The sequence below is a fragment of the Oryza brachyantha genome, chromosome 3 (genome assembly GCF_000231095.2).
Source record: "Oryza brachyantha chromosome 3, ObraRS2, whole genome shotgun sequence".
NCBI classification, from domain to species: domain Eukaryota; kingdom Viridiplantae; phylum Streptophyta; class Magnoliopsida; order Poales; family Poaceae; genus Oryza; species Oryza brachyantha.
In genome coordinates this window covers 17,844,830-17,866,215 of record NC_023165.2, presented here as the reverse complement: position 1 = coordinate 17,866,215, position 21,386 = coordinate 17,844,830, and the positions used below count along the sequence as shown (strand labels likewise).

Sequence of the window (21,386 nt, the reverse complement as noted above, 5' to 3'; positions counted from 1 at the left end):
GGGACTGCCCGACTTAGAGTAAAGGAGGGGGTGAAACATGAAGTACGGTGCGATTATCTAGGGAGGGTTAGGTGAAAGGTCTTATCATGGTTTTCATACTAAGGTATCGTGGTGATACGTTGGGGACATGGTAACATGCTTAGGAGCCATGTCTTATGTGGATAAAGTTGTACACCTCCGTAGAGTAAAACTATTTGAATAGCCGTGCCCGCGGTTATTAGGCGAACTGACAGATTCACTGGGATTAGTTGAACCATTAATAACCTGATCAATCTTGGAACTGGTTTGACCCTGCGCAACGTGGTGTAACGTTGGCAGTGGTTTGGGTCTGTCGCAACGTGGTTTAACGTTGGACAGAGGGTTGATCCTATCGCTACGTGGTGTAACGTTCGACAGCGGTCTGGGCCTGTTGCAACGTGGTGTAACGTTGAACAGTGGATGATTATTTTAAATGTTACTTTACTTTTATTTCAGTGTATTTTATTTACTTTTTTGCTAAATTACTGTTGCTTTGTGCAATTTAACCTTAGCCTATTCCTTGATACCTTATTGCATTCATTATTCTCCCTCTTTTGGGTGTTACTTGTTGAGTATGGTGGTTTGTACTCAGGCTTGCTTAATTTTCTCCCCCACCAGAGCAAGTGCCAGAGCCTGAGTCAGAAGGTTGTTCCAAAGGTTGAAGTGAGGCTCAGTCCGCCGTCGAGAATGCCTGTGGTGTGGAGCCGTCATCGCCAGCTGAAGCTGAAGATTAGATGGTTTAGTTTGTTTTCCTTTTCCGCTGCATTTCGATAGATAATTGTTTTTATTTGTTTTTAAGTCGTGGAACTGTGTATTGATTTGTTATAGTGTGTACTCGGGCTAATGTCTGGACCGAGATTTAATACATGCTATTATTCAGAAATTTGGTGTAAATTTCTGAGCGTGACATGAATCTAGTGCTCACGAAATTTTTCACGAAGTCAACACCAAGCACTCAAACCAACCAACTCTCACACACACAAAATCCAAATCACTTAGATCCGTGGAGAGGAGGAAGTGAGAAAGCAAGGCTCAAAGTGAATCTCAAGAAATGCAAGCCAAGGGCATAGAGATGAACAAGTGAAGCAGCAACCCTAGCTTGAGGGGTTGGGGGGGTATTTATACACCCCTCTCAATTTCTGCCCGTTGGGGGCAAAAGATTCCTTTGAAACTTCCGGTCAGTTTAAAATAGCAGCCCCCAACACTTAGAAAATTTAAAGTCAACTGCGAAAAGTCAAGTCAACGGAAGTTCCGGTCAAGACCTTCGGAACTTCCGTGAATCTTACAGAACCGATTTTGGCTCCTTCGGAACTTCCGCCAAACATACAGAACCGATTTTGGCTCCTTCGGAACGTCCGAAGGTCTCCTTCGGAACTTCTGCCAAACATACAGAACCGATTCTGACCCATTCGGAAGTTCCGACAGTACCTTCGGAACTTCCGTAAATTCCAGCACTACTTCAAAAAGATAGCAAAAGATGCACTTCAAAAATATTTCCGAGCATCGGATACATTCCTAGATTTCATTTGCACACTCCTCTTTATAGTACGGCATTCCTAGTTGACTCAAATTCAAAGTAAATACACACGCCAACACGAATATACCGACTTTACTTCTCTTTTCACGTGGGCGGCGCGACAACAACTTTTTCATGAGGACTATTTATACCTTCACGTTCTCACACATGTCATTAGTCCTCATCATTTGATTGTCAATAATCACCAAAACAAATTAGGGGCCTAGATGCACTTTCAGTCCGTCAGTGAGGGCCTTCTGCGGTCTACCAGCAGGGAGATAAAAAAGTAGCGGCCGGCGGGTAGATGAGGTGACCGGTGCCGGTGGGGAGATGCGGCGGCGACGCCAGCGGATGGATGAGCCGCCAACCACCCGCCCGCCCTCGTGTCTCTCTCTCTCTTGTCTCTCTCGGCACTCGGCGGCAGATGGATGGATGAGCCAGGCAGCAACAGCCATGAGTCCTCTCCTCCTGAGATGAGATAGGGTTTTCTTCTAAATGGGCTTGGGCTTTGACTGTGAATTGTTAGTGGGCCAAATTCGGTTTTAACCGAATTTGGAAATACAGAATGTTCCAAATAAAATATAGAAATATAGAAATCGGTTGAACAAGCGTAAAACCGTTTTCGTTCCTCTTTCACATTCTGAATTTTGTGTTCCATTTTGAATTTTAATATTCTGAATTTGTCCAAAAATATAAATTCGATCGGATCAAATGTAGAAAATGGTTCGGTTCGGCATATTTCAGTACCATTTTCATCCCTAGGTGTATATATTAGAATCAACAATAATGATTAACTAAATAAAACTGGCTTGGTACAAACTTGCGTCTGCCTATAAGTCAGATTATTAGCTTCTTGGCTGCAGTCAATCACCTAATGTCCAGGAATATACCCACCATGTTTGGTGAAATTGATAGTGTGAATACAAATACGTGACTTGTGCCGCAACAAAAAGAATCGTCGTCGTCATCATTAGATAATGATTCATCTAATAACTATTGAAATAAGGAGCAAGGATAACTCATCGTTGATTGGACGAACTACAAAACTTTTAATTATGAGTTATTAGACTAGAAATATGCCATACAACATGTAATGTTTGTGAATTTCAAGATTTAATTAGGTGAAATCTAGGTAAACAACTTCCACACTAGCTGTAACCAAGTCGACCACTAAAACACATTTTATCTCCATGGTACATGATTACAAGCTATGTTACATGGGTCTAAACAAATTAATAAAATTAGGTATGATATTAGCTGATTGATGACACATATGGCTAGGGTATCATCTTAGTGTTCCATTTTCCCACAAAATAGAAAAATGATCAAACAGATTATACGGTGACGACGGATGTTGTTCTGCGGAAGGAGAGGTGGAAGAGAACAATGTGAAAAGGCTAGAAGAGTGACCTGAGAAGGGAAAAGGAAGAGGGCGACGCCAGATCCAACAGCATGGTCCCACTTTGCTTAGGTGACCAAATAACCAATTATTAGGGTCTAATTTTTGGGTCCATTGGAGTCGGGGTAATTTTTAGGCTCTTTTTTTTAGGAGGCCTTGATTACATGGTTCTTGGGGCTTCATTTAGCCACCTATTAGAGATGCTCTTATAAGCTAAAATTTAAATTTTAAGAATTAGATTTGAAGTTGATTTTGCGATTTTTACTTTATTTTCAGCCTTTTATTTTATATCACTAAGAAAACTTATATAAAAGTTTTATCAAAAATAAATTTTTAATTATCAATAAACTGTTTCACTTATGCTTAAATTTAGCGAAGGAAAAATTCAACTAGTACTATCGTTTTTATCTCGGTACCTAAAAATACCACTCACAAGAATATGTTTCAATCGTTAACACCTATTTGCTAGTGTTATTCGATTCGATTTTTACCACTTCCATCTGTCCTCCTGTCAACATCTCTTGAGTCTCGTGTCCTATCCTGTCCCTTCCCAATTCCTCTTCATTTCACTCAAAACCTAACCCTAAAGCTCAAGAGACTGCTACAGTGGCATGAAGTCTCACCATGCGGAGCAGTGAAGTGAGAGATACTCTCTGGACTGTGCATGGAGTTTTCATTTCGTTGGCATGCTCAGTTCGTCAGAACCTCTCCCGCTACCCCCACTCCTCTGAAGGTAGTTTCGTTTTTTAAAGTAAATTTTGGTTTGCTTTGTTGCAGCACCAAATTTGGTGTTGGATTACTGTTGTTGTTTGAAGCCTTATATAAAGATACAATCCTTGCAAGCAATGAAGAAGAGGAACAAAGATGGTGTTGCTCCTTGAAGCCTTGTACAAAGATACAATACTGGCAAGCAATGCAGAAGAGGAACTAAGAAGAGAAGGCAGTGCAATTGTTGGCAACAAACACTGAATAAAGAAAAGTTGTGTGTTTTGAAAAAACCCTGAAAATAAATAAATAATCAAAGCAATTTGTAGCACATATATACCAGTCCATGTATACTCCTTTCTCAATGTGTCTCGTTACTCCTCACCGCTTTCAATCACCAATGCAGCAATGGGAGGGGGAGATGTGAGTGGTGGTGGCGGCGGCGACACTGCACATGAAAGAAAAATGGATGGCGACTTAGGTCACGCCCTCACGGGTGCTCAGCTTGTCTAGATCAAGTGGGGATAGAGGGCATATGTCTAGAACATAACGGGAGGGCCGACTGTTAACACCAAAATTTGGTAAATTTTCTTATTAGATTCGGATAAGAAAATGTGCAATCACCGATAGAAATTTTATCCGGAAGAGTTCAAATTCAACAGGGAATCGTGAAGAGCAAGGCATGACGGCGTAAATTTATCTGTTAGTTAGAGTTAGTTAGGATTTTGTTTTATCTCTAAGAGAGTTAGAGTCCGATCGAGACTTGTTTGTTTTCTTTTTATCTATTAGGAAACGTGTGTTGTATTAGAGATAGAGTTTGTTATTTCCTATTATCTATTAGGAGTTGTGTGTTATGTCCAACATGTACTACTATCCACCCGAGGGTATAAATATGTATGTCCGAGGTCATCGTAAATCATCTACATCTCAGATCAATTAAATTTCGGCACATCGCCACCCTCCTTCCCGAGGTTTCAACTCCGGCGGAACTTGGCACCTGACGTGAGGCTGCATTGTCTCGATCTCCGGCGGAGGGTTAAGTCCTGCGTTCCGCTGGGCCACGGTAATCGTATCGGCTAAATTAGAACTGTCTTGGTTCAGTCCAATCTTCTAATTTGGTTCTGCAATTGCTAGTTATCGTATCAATTTTAGCCTAGGTTATCTTTGATTCCTGAGTTGATCTGGTCAACCACCTTGGACGATCTACGTTAGTTTGATATTTGCTATTTAACATATTCAATCTAATATTGTCTCGATTCGGTTTGATATAGTAGATTGCGTTTATCGGATGGTTTATATCAGATCAATATATTTTGCTCATTGTTTTATCGGAGTACCAGCCAATAAATTATCAGTTATTGGCTCATCGGCTTGATGACAATTTAGATCTGTTTAGTATCTATCCTAACATTGCTAGGCGTAATCTTGAATTGTCTTGGTTAGGTCCGATCTTCTATGGTTATTCTTAGCAATCTGGGCTAGATATTTTATAGATCTTGGTTGTTTGTCAGTCATTTATAGTCGATGATAATTTGTCGATCTACATGTTCATAGTTATATCAACAGAATAGCCAATTGCCTTGTGCATTATTTTTATACCAATCGGCTTGATTCAGTTAGATCGATAGTTATTTATGTTACATTGGCTTATGAGATTTGAATGTTGATTGATTTTTGCCGATCGTAGAAAATGATTCACTGTTTGTTTATCTATTTGAGTTTTTATGTGTCGGATTCCCAGCCGATATAAGGTTTCAACAGCCGATCGATCAGCCTATCGGCTAAATACTATGACATCAACAGTCGATTGGCTGGTTCCTTAGTTACCTATCGGCTCGATAGCCGATCGACTTGGTTTACTTTTTATCTTCTCAATTGTAATATCAAACTGACTAGCATGCCCGCGCACCTTCTAGGTAACGACTCCTAGGCTTTTGTGTGTGCCACGTCGAATCACATTTGACGTCAACACCGACGGAAGTGGTAAAAATCGAATGAGGTAGTATAGATCTAAACAGATTTTGGCAGGTGGTATTTTTAGGTACCAAGGTAAAAAACTAGTCGAATTTCCCCTAAATTTAGGGGTTGTTTAGATGTGGGCTAAACTTTTTAGCCCCATGTCACATCGGATGTTTGGACACTAATTTGAAGTATTAACCATAGACTAATAAAAAAACTAATTTTATAAATGAGTGCTAATCCATGAGATGATTTTTTAAGCCTAATTAATCCATAATTAGAGCATGTTTATTGTAGCATCACAGAGGCTAATTATGGATTAATTACGCTCAATAGATTCGTCTCACGAATTAGTCCAATATTATAGATGAGTTTTATTAATAGTCTACGTTTACTATTTATAATAAGTGTGCAAACATTTGATGGGACCAGGGGCTAAATTATCCAAAACAGCCCCTTAGATCGCAACGGTAGCTATATTTTCGGGCTGGGGTACTAGATAATACGTTATAGGCCTACTGGGCCTGCCGGCCTGCTGCTAACTCGCGCGCGCGGCCCAGCAACGAGATGCGGGCCCATCGAACGACGGCCTCCAAGGAACCAGCACCGTCCGATCAGATCGAACGGCTGATATTTCGCCCACTCGGAAGAAACTGTCACGCAGGGAAAAGTCCTCCCCACCCCTTTCTCTCTAATCTTCACGGCGAGCACGACAACGAGCGACCCCCCTCCCCCTCCACTAGGGTTTCGTCTCCCCCCACAATGGCGGCGGCGGCGACGGCGGCCACCACGTCCCGGCGCGGCCCGGGCGCCATGGACGACGAGAACCTCACCTTCGAGACCTCACCCGGGGTCGAGGTCATCAGCAGCTTCGACCAGATGGGGATCCGCGACGACCTCCTCCGCGGCATCTACGCCTACGGCTTCGAGAAGCCCTCCGCCATCCAGCAGCGCGCCGTCCTCCCCATCATCAGCGGCCGCGACGTCATCGCCCAGGCGCAGTCCGGGACCGGCAAGACCTCCATGATCTCGCTCTCCGTCTGCCAGATCGTCGACACCGCCGTCCGCGAGTACGCCTCTTTGCTATCCCCTCACTGCTAGCTGCCGGAGTACCAATCTGACATTTTTTTTAACTTGGCGTTTCTACCACCCACTTTTCCTACCGCGCGATCTGTTTTACTCCAGATTAGCTTGCGACCGCAGCACCGTGCTGATACCAATACCAATCTTAGGTCCAGTAATTAGGATCTAAAAGTCTGGATAGGGTTTTTATTCCTTACCGCAACTCTCGGCATTTCTGTAGATTTGCTATGGTCGTGACTTAGCCTCCGAGCTATTTGATTCAGGGCACCACGATTTTGTATTCTGATTTTCTGGTCAAGGCTCTCGTTTTTATCTGTTCTTGACCTTGTATTGCCATTGCTATAAGATTTTTTTTTCTATTTTGCAAAAGGAAAGAAAACTAGGTATAGTATAGGTCATTGCTATAACCTGAATTTTTCCATGCCTGTTATGGTACTGATTAATGAGTATTTCTTGTCGTTGTCTATGTTCCATTAATCTTTATGTCTGTTGGTGTTGGTAGTTAATATTGTTGTTTCATTCTGCAGGGTGCAGGCCTTGATTCTCTCACCAACTAGAGAGCTTGCTGCACAAACAGAAAGAGTTATGCTGGCTATTGGCGACTTCATCAATATCCAAGTGCATGCTTGTATTGGTGGCAAAAGTATTGGTGAAGATATTAGAAAGCTTGAGCATGGTGTGCATGTTGTGTCAGGAACACCTGGCAGAGTCTGTGATATGATCAAGAGGAGGACATTGCGTACAAGAGCCATTAAGCTCCTAATTCTGGTTAGTTACTTTTCATGTTGTTTTTTGGAACCTTTTTTGGTTTGACAAATATTACAATAATAACAATCTTCAATGACAGGATGAAGCCGATGAAATGTTGGGCAGAGGCTTTAAGGATCAGATATATGATGTCTACAGATATCTACCTCCAGAACTCCAGGTCAATCACAAATTAAACCTGTACTAGTAGACTGATAGTTTGTCTTGTTTTTCAGTGTATACATCTCAGCTGATTGATTCTGGGAGAATTCCTTTTATGCCACTCGAAATTGGCTTCTCCCTTCTATGCAATTGGTTCAAGTTTGCTCATCCCTTTTGGACCACTCCCATCACTTCACCGCCTGTTGACTGTTAACTTCATCAAAAGATGCATTTACCTTTAGGAGTTGGTTATAACACACACACACACACATGCAACATATGAATTTTTTTTGCCACCACCATCACAATGAATTATCAATAAAAGCAAGAAACATGCAGCTTTCCAACAAAATTTTTAATACAAAGAGCATTTTTTTCACTGGTTCTAACAAAATTTTGTTCACTAAAAAGGATTTAGAATAAACTTATTTTGAAATTTTGAACTATACACATTTATCAGTTGGGACTTGGGAGGGCATATTGGTCACTTATGGACAAACTAACATTTGACTAACGATCAACAAACGGTACAGGGATGGGAGTGGCATAGAAGGGTGGGAAAACTTAAACCAGTGGCATAAAAGGGAGTAGCCAATTTCGAGTGGCATATAAGGGAACTGGCCAATTTCCAGTGGCATATAATGAATTATCTCTTAAATTTATGTCCTCATCATTGTATAATGTCTACTCCCTCTGTCCCAGAATATAGCCTACCTTTAGCATCCAAAATTTGTCCCAAAATATAACCACATTTCCACCTATTCTCTCATTCAACCAATCATAACCCATGCCTAACTCTAAAACCTTTTATGTTTTGGGAAGGAGGGAGTATTTTCCATCTCTAATGCATTGCTCATTGAACTGTTATGTCTATGTTTTGATGATCTCTTGTAATGTATCATCATACGAACAGACTAGCTACCTTGTATCTGTTTTGATTAGTAATGTATGACCTGTTATATTCTGATAGCGTAATACTTGAACATGATGACAGTAAGTGATGGCATATCCTGCGGAGTCAGGTCCCAATATTAATCTACTATTTCATTTGCACAGGTTTGCTTGATCTCTGCAACTTTGCCTCATGAGATCTTGGAGATGACCAGCAAGTTCATGACCGACCCAGTTCGGATCCTTGTAAAGCGTGATGAGTTGACCCTAGAGGTAAACATCATCATTTCTTTTGCTTATCAAACAAACTTGATGATCAAGTATGTATTTTACTTTGTTGGTTTTTTAATATGTTCATGTTTTCATATCATGCTTATAGGGCATCAAACAATTCTTTGTTGCTGTTGAGAAAGAAGAATGGAAGTTTGATACACTTTGTGATCTTTATGATACACTGACAATCACCCAAGCTGTCATTTTCTGCAATACGAAGAGAAAGGTAATATATTGTTTTCTTTTTTGTTATGATCCTTTCACTGTTGTTTGTCTACACCAAATTGTTGTGCTATATTATGGTCATAGCCCCTTTCTAGTTCTTTCAAACACCTTTTTTTATGCCATCTGGGCTGTTGCTAATACTCCGTGTTTCTTGAAACTTGTTGATTAGTTCTAGAATACTTGCATGGGTTGATAATTTTAATTTACTGTTTTTTTACTATGTTGAATTGCAATGTTTCCCAACCATGCCCACGTGTTGTTATTGAAATTTTGTTTGGTATCCTGGGTTTTCCTTTGGTCAGGTTGATTGGCTTACGGAAAGAATGCGCAGCAATAACTTCACGGTGTCAGCTATGCATGGTGACATGCCTCAAAAGGAAAGGGATGCCATTATGGCTGAATTCAGGTCTGGTGCAACCCGTGTTCTAATTACGACAGATGTGTGGGCTCGAGGCCTGGATGTTCAGCAGGCAAGTTTGTTGCGATGTTTTGTTTGAAGACTATTGATTTTACTCTGTGTGGAGTATTGATTGCTATTTTATTCATTTTCAGGTCTCTCTTGTCATAAACTATGATCTCCCAAATAATCGTGAACTTTATATCCATCGCATTGGTCGATCTGGACGTTTTGGTCGCAAGGTAATGCTACACTTTCTACTACACAACTTGCAACTCTTTATTGCACTAAATCTTCCCATCCCAAGGAAATATTGGTTAATGTTTTTTTGGTAGGTTTTGCTCAACACAATCACACATTCAACAATTATCATGTCAATATTAATGAATCAAAAAGTGCTTGCACAATTTTCTGTTGTCAGTATATGACAACTTAGATAACATGAATTCTGATTGCCATACCCTTTCGCACAGTATCAAAGTGTGTGGCCAACAAATTGTTGGCGTTTATGTACCAAGCCTAACACAGGCTAAGTTGATATTTGATAAGGCTCCTTGCCAAAGATGCGGGTACCAAACAAACACCTCGAGTGCGACTAAACAATATTTACCTAACAATGAGGAAAATGACCTAAAATCAGTATTATGTATTATCAGGAGCTACCTGACTGCATACTGCAGTTAACAGTTTGATTTGGCAGATTCTAACAAAAAAACATTACGTATTGTAGGGTGTGGCGATCAATTTTGTCAAAAAGGAAGACATCCGTATCCTGAGAGATATTGAGCAGTACTACAGCACCCAGATTGATGAAATGCCAATGAATGTTGCTGATCTAATTTGAGTGCAGGAGTGGCACTATCATGTTTGATCATCTGGTCTGGCAACAACTGTGCTTGTTTGTTGTGATTTTGGTTGACATGTTTTGCCGTGACTGTATTGCTGTGAAACTTAAAATGGGTTGCTGAGTCTAACACTAGTGACTGGTTTCGTTTCTTCTTTGGCTTGTGACATGATCTGTATATATTTTAGCGCCAGCTCATGCAACACTATTATTAGATTTCTTCCCTGAATACGTGACTTTGTTCACTATTTATGGCAACAAGGATTTGATGTTGGTTTCTCGTTGATGATGTGGTGGTATTTATCTCTTTGTGTTGTGATCAGAAAGTTCATTACAGCGTTAGTCGTTTCATTTACTCCAGTAACTCCAGTTCAGCTTTGCGATGTCATGCTTTCTGATTTGCCGGCTCGCTGCTCAACTGATGATGGCATTGCACTGGTGTCTCCGAGATCGTGCACTGGTATAGCCGAGATTGTGCCATGCAACATAAGTATGCTGGTTATGTTGCAGATCTATCTGATCATACTAACTTTTATATTTGTTCTAAAATGATGCTAGTCAATTCGAAGCTGCATTTACATTTGGCATCACTGGTCACAGGTTTGATGCTGCCGCTTGCTGGGATCTGAGACAATAAATGGTTAATGAATGTATGGCCAAAGTGGAAATTTTGACCGAAGGAATGCCGCTTTGATAAGAAAGAGAAGTCCCATATGGACTTTCCTAGAATAATTGAAAAAAGATTTGATGCTATTAGGCTGATAAATTTGGTATGTTATGGTCTTAACAGTTAATTAAGTGATACCCCTACTTACCAAGAAACTAGAGTTTATGCAACTACTCCCTCCGCTCTTAGTTATTTGATGCCGTTAACTTTGTCAAAATTACATAATTGTAAATTATTTCATTGCAATTTGATCTATTACCAAAGATTCTTTAATCATGACTTATAATTTTGTATATTTGTATAATTTTTTTAATAAGATGATTCAGTCAAACATAAATTCAAAAATTAACGGTGTCAAATAAAAAAAAAAGAGAAAGTACATCAATATAAAATACAAGGTTTTATGAGTTGTCCTCATTCTTTTAATTGCATTACACTTCAATGGTAAATATGCTCGAAGCGTGAAGCAAGACAAATTGTGTGAATGCTGGGTGTTACACGACGTATCTAACCGTGTCGCACATTTGCAAAATTGTCGCATGCAAATTTATTTGGTCAGTTACTAGAGGGCAAAGGGATGGCTCAGTTGTTAAGAAAAACGAGAAAAAAAATCCATACCATGTATCAGTCTTGTATAAAGAGAACGCCCTCTACGCCTTCAAACACAGGCACAAAGCCCCCGCAAAAACAAACAAAATGACCACGCAGACAGGCTAGTGCAACCAAGGTTGACAGTATTCATCAAATCAATCTCACTGTAAAATCTCGCTCAATATTATACCAGTAAACTCGCTGTTGCAATTGAACCGTGGTGTTGTACCAGTCAAAATCAAGTGACGATGCAAAGACTTGGACGACAGCTCAAAACCAACCTGTACACCGAAATTAAGGAGAAATTATCCAAAGCTGTAGAATTTATCGTGGCTCACCGATCTGGCAAGCGCCACTGAAGTAGAGCTGTAGAGGCAACGGCGATTTTACACCTTCGGGAAGCTTAGAAAGTCTCAGGAATGACAGCAAGGGAAATGATCCAAACCCGGCTTAGGAAATAGACCAAAGCAAATGCCAAAATATTGATGCTGCACTCTGTCAAGACATCTTAGTTCACGTAGAACTATATATTTGATGCTCATGGCTAAAAGGAAGATGGGAAGGTTCGGAAGTGTCCACTGGTCATTAAGAGTTGGCAATGTGTCCCTTTCAAAGCTTACCAGAACATCCAACATCCAAGTTGAAGTCTTTTCGAAGACTTAGCCGAAGACTTGGCTTAGCTACTAGCTAGTTTGGAGATATTCAGGGGATTCTCAGTCCTCACCACTCACCAGAGATAGCAAGTTCAAGAAACAAGAAGCATGGACATCTCCAGTTACCTAGCTGTAGGTGGCTGGTTCATCCAGGTCATTTTTGACAAGTACCTCTCATACCAGCTCCAGAGCTGGGCAGCCGACTGTGGCATCAGCCATGAGATGGACAGACTTCGCGTCGCTCTGCTTCGCACACAGTCTGTCCTCCATGGGGCAGAGGTGACACCTTCACTCTCCTATAGCTCCCTTCCATGGATGCGGGAGCTCCGGGATGTCATGTACGATGCAGAGGACCTACTAGACAAGCTTGAGTACAACCGCCTCCATCATCAAATGCAGGAATCTAGTTCAACCGAGAGCAACAGCAGCCCAATCAGTGCTTTTATGCCTTCCAGGTTTCGCAACCAAGGGGCCCAAGATTCTGCTCTAGAGCCACATTGGGATAGATCAACCAAGGTCAAGAATCAGATGGTAAATCTGTTGGAGCGTCTTGAGCAGGTTGCAAGTGGAGTCACTGAAGCACTCAGCCTACCAAGGAAGCCCAGGCACAGCAGATACAGCATCATGACAAGTTCAGTTCCCCACGGGGAAATCTTTGGAAGGGAATCAGAAACCCAACAGTTAATAAGTACCCTTTTAAGCTCCCAGGATGGTGATAATCCAGTCTTGGTTGCATCTGTTGTTGGGGTTGGTGGCATTGGCAAGACTGCTCTAGCACAGCATGTGTATAACAACACTAGAGTAGCAGAGTACTTCGACATCAGAATGTGGATCTGTGTTACTAATGTCTTTGATGAGTTAAGGATCACCAGAGAGATGCTAGAGGCAGTTTCCAGCAGTCGATTTAGGCATGATGGTATAAAAAATTTCAACAAGCTTCAGGTCGCACTGCGAGCAAGGCTTGTATCCAAACGGTTTCTGCTTGTCTTAGATGATGTCTGGAACAATGACAAGATAAATCTGGCAATAGAGCATGAGAACTGGCAGAAGCTTCTTGCTCCCCTAAAGGCTGCAGCAAATGGGAGCAAGATACTTCTGACCACCCGATCGAGTATGGCGGCCGAGATGCTGCAGTCTGTCTATATAACTAATCTGGAAGGCCTGTCAGAAAAGGACTGCTGGTACCTGATAAAGACTACTGTGTTTGGTGGTACGAACCATACTATCAATTCACAGTTGGAGAATATTGGGAGCAATATTGCTAAGACACTTAGTGGTCTACCTCTTGCTGCAAAGGTGGTCGGTAAGCAGCTGAAACATAAACAAACCACAGATGAGTGGAAACAAGTCTTACAAAGAAATGCAGTATGGGAGGAAATCATGCCAATTTTTCAGCAGAGCTATGAGAATCTCCCAGTGCACCTTCAGCAATGCGTTGCATATTGTAGTATTTTCCCCAAGGACTGGGAATTTGAAGCTGAGCAGTTGATCCTCATGTGGATGGCACAAGGTTATGTATACCCGGATGGTTGCAGCAGAATGGAAGACATTGGGAAGCAGTATGTAGATGAGTTATGTAGTCGGTCATTTTTTGCCATTCATAAGAAAGAATTTGTCAGCTATTATGTGATGCCTCCTGTTATTCAAAAACTTGCCAAATCAGTTTCAGCCGAAACATGCTTCAGGATTGGAGGGGATGAACAGAGAATGATCCCATCGTCTATACGGCATCTCTCAATCCATCTAGATAGCCTATCAGCTCTTGATGAGACAGTGCCATACAGGAACCTGCGCACTCTCATTTTCTTTACTAGCAGAACAGTGACTCCAATCAACATTTCCATCCCACAAGTAGTTCTTGATAACCTTCGAAACCTTCGTGTCCTAGATTTATCACCTTGCAAGATAGACAGACTTCCTGAAAGCATAAGGCAGTGTGTGCATCTCCGATATCTAAATATCTCATCAACTGCCATCAAGACGTTACCAGAATACTTGGGTAGACTCTACCACCTGCAAGTTCTAAATTTATCAGGCTGCAGGGTTGAAAAGATGCCTTCAAGCATAAACAATCTAGTCAGTTTTCGACATCTAACAGCAGCTAACCAGATTATTTCCACTATAACAGACATAGGAAGCCTAAGATACCTTCAGAGATTGCCCATTTTCAAGGTCACCAGTGAGGAAACAAACAGCATTATTCAACTTGGTTACCTACAAGAGCTTTGTGGATCCCTCCACATTAGAAACCTTGAGAACATTGGTACTCCTAATGAGGCAAAAGAAGCCATGCTGTGCAAGAAAGAAAAGCTGTCGACGCTGCAGCTGATGTGGGCACCTGCTCGAGATGAGGTCAACTCAAATAAGGAAGCAGAGGTGCTAGAGTATCTTCAACCACACCCAAATCTGAAGAGGCTGGACATCATGGGTTGGATGGGAGTCAAAGCTCCCAATTGGCTTGAAAGCAAATGGCTAATCAATCTTGAGCTCATCTTCCTCAGTGGTTGCAATGCTTGGGAACAGCTCCCACCACTCAGTCAGCTTCCATCTGTCAGGACTATTTGGTTGCAGCGTTTGAAAATGATTAGGCATATAGGTCTAGAGGTATATGGCAATGGCAGTCCACAGGTGGCTTTCCAGTCACTAGAGGAGCTAGTTCTTGATGGCATGCAAGAACTCAATGAATGGTCATGGACAGGCCAGGGAATGAAGAATCTCCGCAACGTTGTGATTAAGGACTGCCAAAAGCTCAAAGAGCTACCTCCACTACCTCCAAGCCTTGCGGAATTGACAATTGCAAAGAAAGGGTTCTGGGTTCCATACCATCATGATGTGAAGATGGCACAATTGACCACTGCCAGCACCACTGTCTCATCTCTCTGCATATTCAACTGCCCCAAGCTACTTGCCAGATTTTCCTCACCAGTGACCAATGGAGTTGTTATAGCAAGCTTTCAGTCACTTAGAAGTCTGATCGTTGATCATACAACAATACTCACATGTTGTCTTTTAAGGGAAAGGCTTGAGCACATTGAGAGCTTAGACATCCAAGATTGCTCAGAGATCACCTCCTTCACCACAGACAATGAGGATATTTTCCAACATCTAAGATCACTACAAACCCTATGCATAAGTAGCTGCAACAGTTTACAATCACTGCCTTCCTCACTATCTAGCCTGGAGTCCCTAGATAAGTTGATCTTGTGGAATTGCCCTGAGCTGGAATCACTCCCAGAGGAGCAGCTGCCACTATCTCTGAGAAAGCTTGAAATTGCACTCTGTAACCCAATGCTCAAGGATAGACTCAGAAAAGAATGTGGTGTTGACTGGCCAAAGATTGCACATATCCCTCGTGTTGAGATAGATGGTGAAATCCTCCAGTGATTGCAAGGGGACAAGCAGTGTATTTACTCAATCTGAAACTTAGTCCAATTCGGACACAGGTTACTGTAACTTAAATTTTAGGTTGCAATTTGATCAACCAAATTCTATAAAAATATTACAAAAGATTAAAGTAGTATAGACAAGGTAGACCATATTACTTAACTTTTGGAAACAATGGAACCAACTAAGTCCGCGTTCATTACCCCCCTCAAGTTAACTTATCTCTCTCGTTTTTCTCGCACACGCTTCCCGAACTGCTAAATGGTGTATTTTTTGCAAAAAAATTCTATAGAAAAGTTGTTTGAAAAATCATATTAATTTATTTTATATTTTTTTAATAATTAATTTATCATGTACTAATCTATTACTACGTTTTCCGTGCCGGGGATAAGTTAACTTACCCCCTCCATCCGAACGCGGCCTAAGTAGTACCCCATTATCTTTTAAGTACCACACTTTCCTCTTGGAAAGAAAATAAAAGGCTTCAGGTTAGTTTACCATTCAGAGTAATGTAAAATCTCATCCAATTCAAAGTAATCACGTTAAACAATTGGTTGGTAAGTTATCAACCAAAAAAGAATATGGACATTGACCAAATATAACGATTTGGATCAAACTAATTTAATTGTTGATTTTAAAAATGACACATAAATATTTCTCAAAATAAAAACAGCATAAGCACCTGTAATCACTTATGTATAGCAACTAGCACACTTTAAAAGACATAATGATAAAAAAATTCATTAGTGTCTGAACATCCACTATGTTTAGAAACATACTCAAAACAGGAAGAAATTCACAAGAATTATCATAATTAAAATGAAGTGTCGTCAAACAAATCATCCATAATGCATGGTAATAAACCTTGACCGTCCACAATGTACCCCTCCCCCCCCCCCCCCCCCCCCCTCAAAAAAAAAAAACATTAGTCAGAACCTAAAAGTTGACTAACTATTTGTACTCATGAAAATATCTAAATTTCGAGATCATAGTATGCTGCCTGAGAGGAAAAATGCTTTGTTACTTAGCAGTACAGCATATATGACTCTGCATTGTTTCTAGATGATCATCAGCTTAGGTGAATCAAATCAACAGGCAAAAAGACATTTGCCTAGTCTTTTCTGCAGTGAGCATCTGTCCCATGCCGTGTACAGTGATTGTAACCAACACTACTAAGAAATGCCCTTATCTCCTGTGCACTACTGTTGCTTGCCTGCAGCAGGCGCTCATCTTCTTCATATATAAGGTAGGGAGCATCACCTTTTCTCCTTGAAAGCAACTTTGATGCACCTCTCAGAACATGGTATTCCCATCCCTGAACATCAATTTTGATCACAAGCACTCGCTCTGCGTCTAAAATGACTTCATCCAGTGGTATTGTAGCAACCTCAACGGCAATTTCTTCATTTGCCTTGAATGCCAACTTTGCACCAGTTGCAGATATAGCACTGTTGTCGAGTCGTCCGATCACCTACGTAACCAAAACAGTCATTATAGGTGTCAAATAATTAAAAAAAAACTGGATAGAGAGAATGCAATAGATTTGCAAGGAATTAAAATAATTTTTCATATGGAGGCACAAGTCAGAATTATGGCAAATGGAACATGGTTGCATCATGTAAGCTACATATTGATTCCAAATATGTTTGCACATCTATGATTGCACAATGAATTTATGGCTTCACAGTGATACTCTCATACTCCTGATTTCAAATGTAAGTAATTTTTGGACTTTTGTACAAGAATTAAGAAAGTAGCACAAATGACTTTGTCACACTTCATTTGTACTACATTTGGAAAGAAGATTCATTTGATTGTGAGAAGCATTAATATGGCAAGGGCACAGAAGGAAGAAAAGGTGAACAATAAGTGCCTAAAAGTTTAAAACAACCTACAGTTAGGAAAGGGATGAGAAGGATAAAACGAGTTATATTTGGAATCGAGGGGAGTAAAAAAAATTCTATAGACGTCATGTGAAGTTCTAAGGTAAACTAGAAATTATAACCCTGTCTAGAATGATCTTCAAACATAACTAGCTAGTGAAGGCATTTAGCAACGCACAGTGGCATTTTTCCTAAAGCATTAGTTATGCTAAAACAAGCATTTATGAGCTATCAACTGGACCACTAAATAACTACTCCCTCCATTTCATATTGTTGACTTTTTTTTAGCTATCCCTAGATTCATCTATTGATCAGTGTATATTATATATTCATTAGCAACTATATGGAATCTAAACAATGCTAGAAAGTCTTATATTGTGAAAAGAAAGTAGTATATGATATGGTATGTATTTCTTTGTGAAAAAAATATTCTCTAATGAAATGGTCAATGTCTTGCATTGTTTACACTAGAGCACATTTTTACAAGAATATACAATTAATACAAATGTTTCTTGAAATTTCATAACATCTATGACATACCAAAATTGCCACACTCTGTAGCAGTTAAAACAATAGGACTATTATGATTAATGTTACAGCATTTCTAAATCATTTAGAAATTATAGCATTGACAGAAAACAGATAAACCCCGAATTCCAATGGTTCGTCAAAAATTTAAGTATAAGGAAACATTTCAGAAACATTTTCTGTAGATGAGCATCGCAATCTTGAAAACTTTCCCTATGAAATTGGCAAGACCAACTAAACTCAGAAATGTTCATGATCCTTTTAGAGATGATGATGTGGCTTCAGAAACGAAACAATTGCCTGGTATAATCTCTAATGAAACATATACTGGGTATATTTCGTTCCTGGTAAAAAAAAACGGCCCTAGAAAGCTCAAGACATGCACGAGAATACTTCAAAAGGTAATATTTATGCAATCAGAGCTTACCACACTACCTTAAACATGATTTTTTCTGGTATTATCTTTAATGATTCAGTAAAAACCTTGGTACTAATATAATATTATACTCTCTCCGTTCCATATTATAAGATGTTTTGGTGCTACCTAAATTCATCCATAGGTCAATAAATATGTTTTATATGTGTATCTAGATTTATTAGCATCAATCTAGGGGGCCAGAACATATTATAACGCGAAACAGAGCTGATAGAAGGCAGCCATTGCAGATAAAGTAAAAATAAAATGAAATGTACACATACGAAAATTCAGAAGTATACATGCAGGGTATTCAAAAGTAGTAGAAGCCATTATTACCTTATGCATTGTGATGTTCCCAACTCGATCAGAAGCCGCAGCATGGTACACCACAACCCGGTCCTGCACCCTGTTGAGGTACACCCCATCACAAATCCTCTGCAGATTCTCGAAGACCGGCTCGAAGGCCACCACCCGGAACCCCATGACGGCCGCCGCGAACGACGCCATCCCAACATTGGCCCCGACGTCGACCACCACCCCGGGGGAGCCGCTCCCAACATTCCCCCCGAGCAGCCGCTGGATGGTCTCGGAGATGTCGGGCTTGCGGAAGCGCTTGCCCTTGAGGAGGCGGGCGATGTTCTTGTGGGGGCGGTCGGGGAGAGCCCCCATGTCGGCGAGGGAGTAGAAGAAGGGGTGGGGCACGCCCTCCACGAGGCTGGCGAAGACCGGCGAGGCCTGCGGCGACGCGTAGCAGTCGAACGGGCGGGGCTGGGAGGGGAGGCGGCGGAAGGAGGCGGCCGTGGGGGAGAGGGTGAGATTTGGCGCCCTGGAGAGGACGAGGAGGATGAGGAGGACGGGGAGGAGTAGGAGGAGGGTCTTAGGCGTGGAGGAGGACGCGGCGGCGGCGGCGTGCCGGCGCCAGGAAGAGGCGGGCGGCGCCGGCATTGCGATCGGGAGGGGGAGTAAAGTCGGCTGGTCGCCGACGGGGAGTGAAGCGAGGTGGCGCTCGTGGGCTTTCCGCTGACGTAAGAATGTCCTCGTCAGTATTTGTTGTTAAATTGATTTATGTCCGTTTAGTTTCAATTTTTTTTCAAAAACAGCATGTAGAATTGTTAAACATCTAAATAGAGTATTAGATATGGATGAAAAAAAACTAATTACATAGTTAAATGAGAAAATGTGAGACGAATCTTTTGAGCCTAATTAGTCTATGATTAACTATAAGTGCTACAGTAACCGACATGTACTAACGATGGATTAATTGGGCTCAAAAGATTCCTCTCGCGGTTCCCAGGCGAGCTATGAAATTCATTTTTTCATTAGTGTTAAAAATCCCCCTTCCGATATCCGGTCAAACATCCAACATGACACCCGAATATTTTCTTTTCACGAACTAAACGGGGCCAATTAATATAAAATGTTCATTTGTTCTACTAGTTATTTGTTACCATGTTTATTTGGGGTTGAACTCACTGGTTCTTTCAACCCCAAAATTAATGCATGTGAATAGACTTAGGCCATGTTCTTTACCCTTGCTAATTAACCTAGATTCTCTCGCTTTTCGTGTGCATGCTTCCCAACTTCTAAACAATGTGTATTTTGCGAAAATTTTATATAAGAAAGCTGATTTAAAAGAATCATATCAATACATTTTTTAATTTTAGATTTATGTAACTAATAATTTAATTAATCATATGCTAGTCCGCTACTTACCTGCCTCACACAAGAACACAACCTTAGTTGAATTGTTTCAACCAAGGGTAGTATGGTCAACAAAGATAGGAAAAATAGACAAAACCATTTTCATTTACAAGAAAGGAAGCCAATGACATTAGGATGAAGTCTCTCTAGGTAGGAGTGGTGTTTTGAAGAATCCTAAATCCAAAGTGGCATTTCAACGAAACTGTGTTTCGATGATGTTATAATATCAATTTTCTCGTTTCAAGGCGGCTTTGATGAGTTGATTACATTTTTTTCCTTTTGATAGAAAATATGCTTTAAGTTCCTCATCTTATTGTTGAGTTTAAAAAACGTCCTTAAACCACAAAACCACACTCCCTCTATTCCATTTATAAGAGTTTATACTTAGATTTATCCATATATCAATATGTATATGTTTTCATATGTGTCTAGATTTATTAGCACTAAATGAATTTAGACAAGGTTAAAAGGTTTATAACGTGCAACGGAGAAAATACAAATCACATGCCTAATCATTATTGCTAATGGTTTTAACTAAAGGGTTGTCTACCTACGAAACATTTGTCATTTCTTTCTTGTAGACCCTCACTTTAATAGTCGTTATGTCACACCTCTGCGCTGTCAGGGTTATAAAAACCCTCTCGATCACTCCTCAGTTTCCCCACAATGCTGAAGCTCGTCGCCGTTTCTCTCGTGCCCATACCATAGCTGCCCTTTCCTCAACCTTCTTGTCGCCAGCAGTCCATTATACTGTTTTGAATGATTTTTGTTGTATGTTTTAGACTTCGGAAAATCTAACCCTCTCGTTATTTACGAAGTTATCCCTCAAGTCAATCCAGGGAACCAAGGCAAGTCATATGTCATATTAAACCCAATTGTGAATTAAATTTCGCTTTTACAAAAAAAAATTGCATAATTTTGCTATTACATGCGATGATGGGAACCTTTGTGCTTTATGCTTGAATTAAATACGGTATTATTTCATTCCCTTGTTACCATAGGATAATTAATTTTGACTAACCCGCATTTAGCAACCCTAGATAAGTTAGGGTTTATGCTTAGCATTGCTTAGTATAATTTAGTGCACTTATGATGAAAGGAGTTAGTTGGATTATGTTTTCATTAAATCAACTAAAAGTTGACTTAAGTGGTGGTTGCACCATGGCTATGATAGTTAAGGAATGGTTCGCGGGAAAACCTTAAGAGACATTCCTTACGTACTGCAAGCCAACATGGGCAACGCTGGATTAGAAATATAACTTCCTCCTCTTTTAGGGACCGAGGTAAGGATAGACGGGATGGAGTTGGATTGGTCCAAGGGAGGGTTGATTGGTTGTTGGAT

At 40.7% G+C, this 21,386-nt stretch overlaps 4 protein-coding genes across 4 annotated transcripts; 3 read left to right on the top strand and 1 right to left on the bottom strand.

Annotated features, from left to right (window-relative positions):
• The first annotated feature begins 6,283 nt into the window (after positions 1–6,283).
• LOC102716302 (eukaryotic initiation factor 4A-III homolog A-like) lies at positions 6,284–10,508 on the top strand. The gene is made up of 8 exons (XM_006650198.3): positions 6,284–6,667; positions 7,208–7,448; positions 7,528–7,608; positions 8,646–8,753; positions 8,860–8,979; positions 9,281–9,448; positions 9,531–9,617; positions 10,106–10,508. Exons 1-8 carry the CDS (start codon positions 6,360–6,362, stop codon positions 10,217–10,219), a joined length of 1,227 nt encoding a protein of 408 aa, XP_006650261.1. The 5' UTR covers positions 6,284–6,359; the 3' UTR covers positions 10,220–10,508.
• Positions 10,509–12,238: 1,730 nt separating this feature from the next.
• LOC121053818 (putative disease resistance RPP13-like protein 1) lies at positions 12,239–13,437 on the top strand. Its single transcript, XM_040521771.1, has 2 exons — positions 12,239–13,340; positions 13,427–13,437. The coding sequence occupies exons 1-2, from the start codon at positions 12,239–12,241 to the stop codon at positions 13,435–13,437; spliced, it is 1,113 nt and encodes a 370-aa protein (XP_040377705.1).
• On the top strand, positions 13,348–15,634 carry LOC102716024 (putative disease resistance protein At3g14460). The gene has a single exon (XM_006650197.3). It carries the CDS (start codon positions 13,511–13,513, stop codon positions 15,512–15,514), a length of 2,004 nt encoding a protein of 667 aa, XP_006650260.2. The 5' UTR covers positions 13,348–13,510; the 3' UTR covers positions 15,515–15,634.
• A 791-nt stretch (positions 15,635–16,425) lies between these two features.
• Positions 16,426–19,334, bottom strand: LOC102715744. Its single transcript, XM_015835087.2, has 2 exons — positions 18,680–19,334; positions 16,426–16,985 (listed from the first exon to the last, which is right to left on the bottom strand). The coding sequence occupies exons 1-2, from the start codon at positions 19,286–19,288 to the stop codon at positions 16,626–16,628; spliced, it is 969 nt and encodes a 322-aa protein (XP_015690573.2). The 5' UTR covers positions 19,289–19,334; the 3' UTR covers positions 16,426–16,625.
• Positions 19,335–21,386: the final 2,052 nt, after the last annotated feature.

What these genes read in the sequence shown, in the direction of transcription:
- LOC121053818 (XM_040521771.1), top strand. Translation starts at nt 12,239, where the DNA reads ATGGACATCTCCAGTTACCTAGCTGTAGGTGGCTGGTTCATCCAGGTC.
- LOC102716302 (XM_006650198.3), top strand. Translation starts at nt 6,360, where the DNA reads ATGGCGGCGGCGGCGACGGCGGCCACCACGTCCCGGCGCGGCCCGGGC. An exon ending in GTCGACACCGCCGTCCGCGA is followed by an intron (nt 6,668 to 7,207) that starts GTACGCCTCTTT and finishes TTCATTCTGCAG; the next exon opens with GGTGCAGGCCTTGATTCTCT. An exon ending in ATCTACCTCCAGAACTCCAG is followed by an intron (nt 7,609 to 8,645) that starts GTCAATCACAAA and finishes TCATTTGCACAG; the next exon opens with GTTTGCTTGATCTCTGCAAC.
- LOC102715744 (XM_015835087.2), bottom strand. Translation starts at nt 19,288, where the DNA reads ATGCCGGCGCCGCCCGCCTCTTCCTGGCGCCGGCACGCCGCCGCCGCC. An exon ending in GGAACATCACAATGCATAAG is followed by an intron (nt 16,986 to 18,679) that starts GTAATAATGGCT and finishes TTGGTTACGTAG; the next exon opens with GTGATCGGACGACTCGACAA.
- LOC102716024 (XM_006650197.3), top strand. Translation starts at nt 13,511, where the DNA reads ATGCCAATTTTTCAGCAGAGCTATGAGAATCTCCCAGTGCACCTTCAG.